Source organism: Aplysia californica, unplaced genomic scaffold, assembly GCF_000002075.1.
Source record: "Aplysia californica isolate F4 #8 unplaced genomic scaffold, AplCal3.0 scaffold00048, whole genome shotgun sequence".
NCBI lineage: Eukaryota > Metazoa > Mollusca > Gastropoda > Aplysiida > Aplysiidae > Aplysia > Aplysia californica.
In genome coordinates this window covers 29,746-32,175 of record NW_004797318.1, presented here as the reverse complement: position 1 = coordinate 32,175, position 2,430 = coordinate 29,746, and the positions used below count along the sequence as shown (strand labels likewise).

The window sequence follows — 2,430 nt, the reverse complement described above, 5'->3', positions numbered from 1 at the left end:
AACCCCCAAGGCCCCCCACCATTGTTATTCATTACAATGTCAAACCTTGTTTGTCATTTTGATTTTTCACCTTTTTTTTTTTTGGTAGTAAAACGGTTGTATAACATAAACTAATCAATCAGTCAAAATGAACATCATCAGTCAACCAAGCAGCTCTCATTCAATCAGCTCATGAACAAACTAATGAGTGAATACATTTACAAGAGCATGCATATTATGTTAATAAATTTGTTAATTTATTGATTTAAAAGATAATCTTAAATAAACAAAAAAGATTCGGCTGCGTTCTGTTAGTATGTGTGTGTTTGTTTGTGTGCCTCTGTGTGTTATGTGCATTTGTGTAAGTTTGCTTCTTTATGGACCTATGTGTCTTTGTCTGTCAAGGGTGGTTAGGGGGTAAGGATAGGGGGTGCATTTGGAGGGGAAGTGTTCACATTATAAAACGTGAAATGCTACATGTCCTGTTAATCTGGACTGGCTCCTGATCCGATTCCTCCCGGACTGATATTCTCACTGTGTCTTACCCCTAATTTATGCTGTTGTCACGGAGGTCAATTCTATCAAATGTGTGTTTTATATGATCTGGGCCAATGTCCTCAAACACCGAATAAAACACCTTACCAACTACTACTTACCCCCTTCTACCTTCCACCCCCACCCCCTACCCCCCATCACATGCAGGTGCTCCCTCATGGGTTTCGACCTTAACAGACATTGGCAGGAACCGTCTCCCTGGGCACACCCGACCTTGTACGCTACCAAGAACTTACTCATGGAGCTAGATAGGAATCAGGTGAGAGAAATAAAAGAAACAAAAATGAAATACTTGAGAGTCCATTTAAATCGAACATGGTTAATCCGAAAGCAGTGGTAAACCGACAAAAAAAATCAGATGTTTCTAATCGAGAAACCTCTCAAAAATCAAACTCGGCTAAACCAAAGAAAATCCATAGGTCCTACAGATTTTGGTTTAAGTGAACTCCACTTGAGATTTTTTAAAAACTTCTGAAGAGACTTGGAATCAGTCAAATGAGTGATGGTTATATGGTGTTTTGCAGATTTACGTGGTCCCTACTTCAATTGAATGAGATTATATACTTACTTTTTACTTTTTTCTTGAGATTATATATGGGAGAAAAAAACCCATCTGATTTAATCTTTACTGTGGATGGTTGATGGGTGCTCTGCTGTGGTTTGCTCCTTCTTTCCCATCCGACATCTATCTTCCGTAAAACACTTACTAAAACAAACTAATCTTAATCTCTGAAAGGGCTGGATTAGTTGGGTGGATAGCAGTGGAAACTGCTCAAACCACCCATTTTATCAAGTATCCTGATCAATCTGCAGAGATATACTCTACCTAGCCTCTGGTAGCTATAGAAAGCAGGGTCAAATCAGCCTGACCCCTAAATAACTAATTATGTCAATGAGGGTTTGAAGTTAATCATATTTTAAAATATAATTTTTTTTTCTTTTTCGAAGACACTAAAAACGAGTCCAGCATTCAAATTTACTGCGACAGATAATAGTAATTTTGTGCGATTAATGACATGAGTTGTGAGAATTGTATCTGTGGCCTAACATGCTATTAATTTTCCGTACGTTCCCAGCAACACGACATGGACTTCTACATCGACCTGCACGCCCACTCCACCCTCATGAATGGCTTCATGTACGGCAATATCTACGACGACATGGACCGCTATGAGAAGCAATCAGTGTTTCCCAGACTGCTCTGCGGCAACGCGGAGGACTTTTCCCTGACCAACACCAACTTCAACAGAGACGCAGTGAAGGCTGGGACTGGCAGGAGGTAGGTGGTTTTGTTTGTTCTGCTTTTTAAGGGGGTCGGTGGGTATTTTGGTCATGTTAGGTTGGGTGGGTGCGTAGATGGGTGGATAGAAGGATGGATGTGGTTGATGTGGTGATGGGTGGATCGATATTGCTGTGGGATGGATGGATTGCAGCAATGGGTGTCTTGTTGGATTCATAGGTGAGTGGATTGGTGGGGACTTGGGTGATGGGTGTCGTGGTGGGTGGATTGCTGACGGGTGGATGGGTGTCTTGTTGGGTTTGTAGGTGGGTGGATGGGTGGGGTTGTGGGTTATGGGTGTGATGGTGGGCGGATTGATGTGGTGTGGATGTGTTGGTGAGTGGATTGGTGCTCATGGTGTGATGGTGGGTGTATCGAACTGGGGATGAATGGATTGGTATGGTGCTGGGTGTGATGGTGGATAGATCGGTGTGATATGTGGATTGATTTGGTCACGGGTTGGTGGTGGGTGGATTGGTGTAATGATGGATGGATGGGTGAGGTGGTAGGCGGACGCTGCGGTGTTGGGTGTGATGTGTTAATCCTTGTGGTGATGGCTGTGATGATGTGTGTATTGGTATCTTAATGGGTATGCTGGTGGATTGATATATATATAT

At 42.5% G+C, this 2,430-nt stretch overlaps 1 protein-coding gene across 2 annotated transcripts in view; it reads left to right on the top strand.

Annotated features, from left to right (window-relative positions):
* The window catches only part of LOC101849436 (cytosolic carboxypeptidase 6), a gene marked incomplete at its 3' end in the record, with an annotated part of 18,292 nt that extends 16,479 nt beyond the window's left edge, over positions 1-1,813 (top strand). For both annotated transcript variants that reach the window (XM_035968257.1, XM_005092529.3), the window contains 2 exon segments: positions 682-793; positions 1,611-1,813. In XM_035968257.1, the coding sequence (XP_035824150.1) occupies positions 682-793; positions 1,611-1,813 (315 nt within the window).
* Between the last annotated feature and the right edge of the window lie 617 nt (positions 1,814-2,430).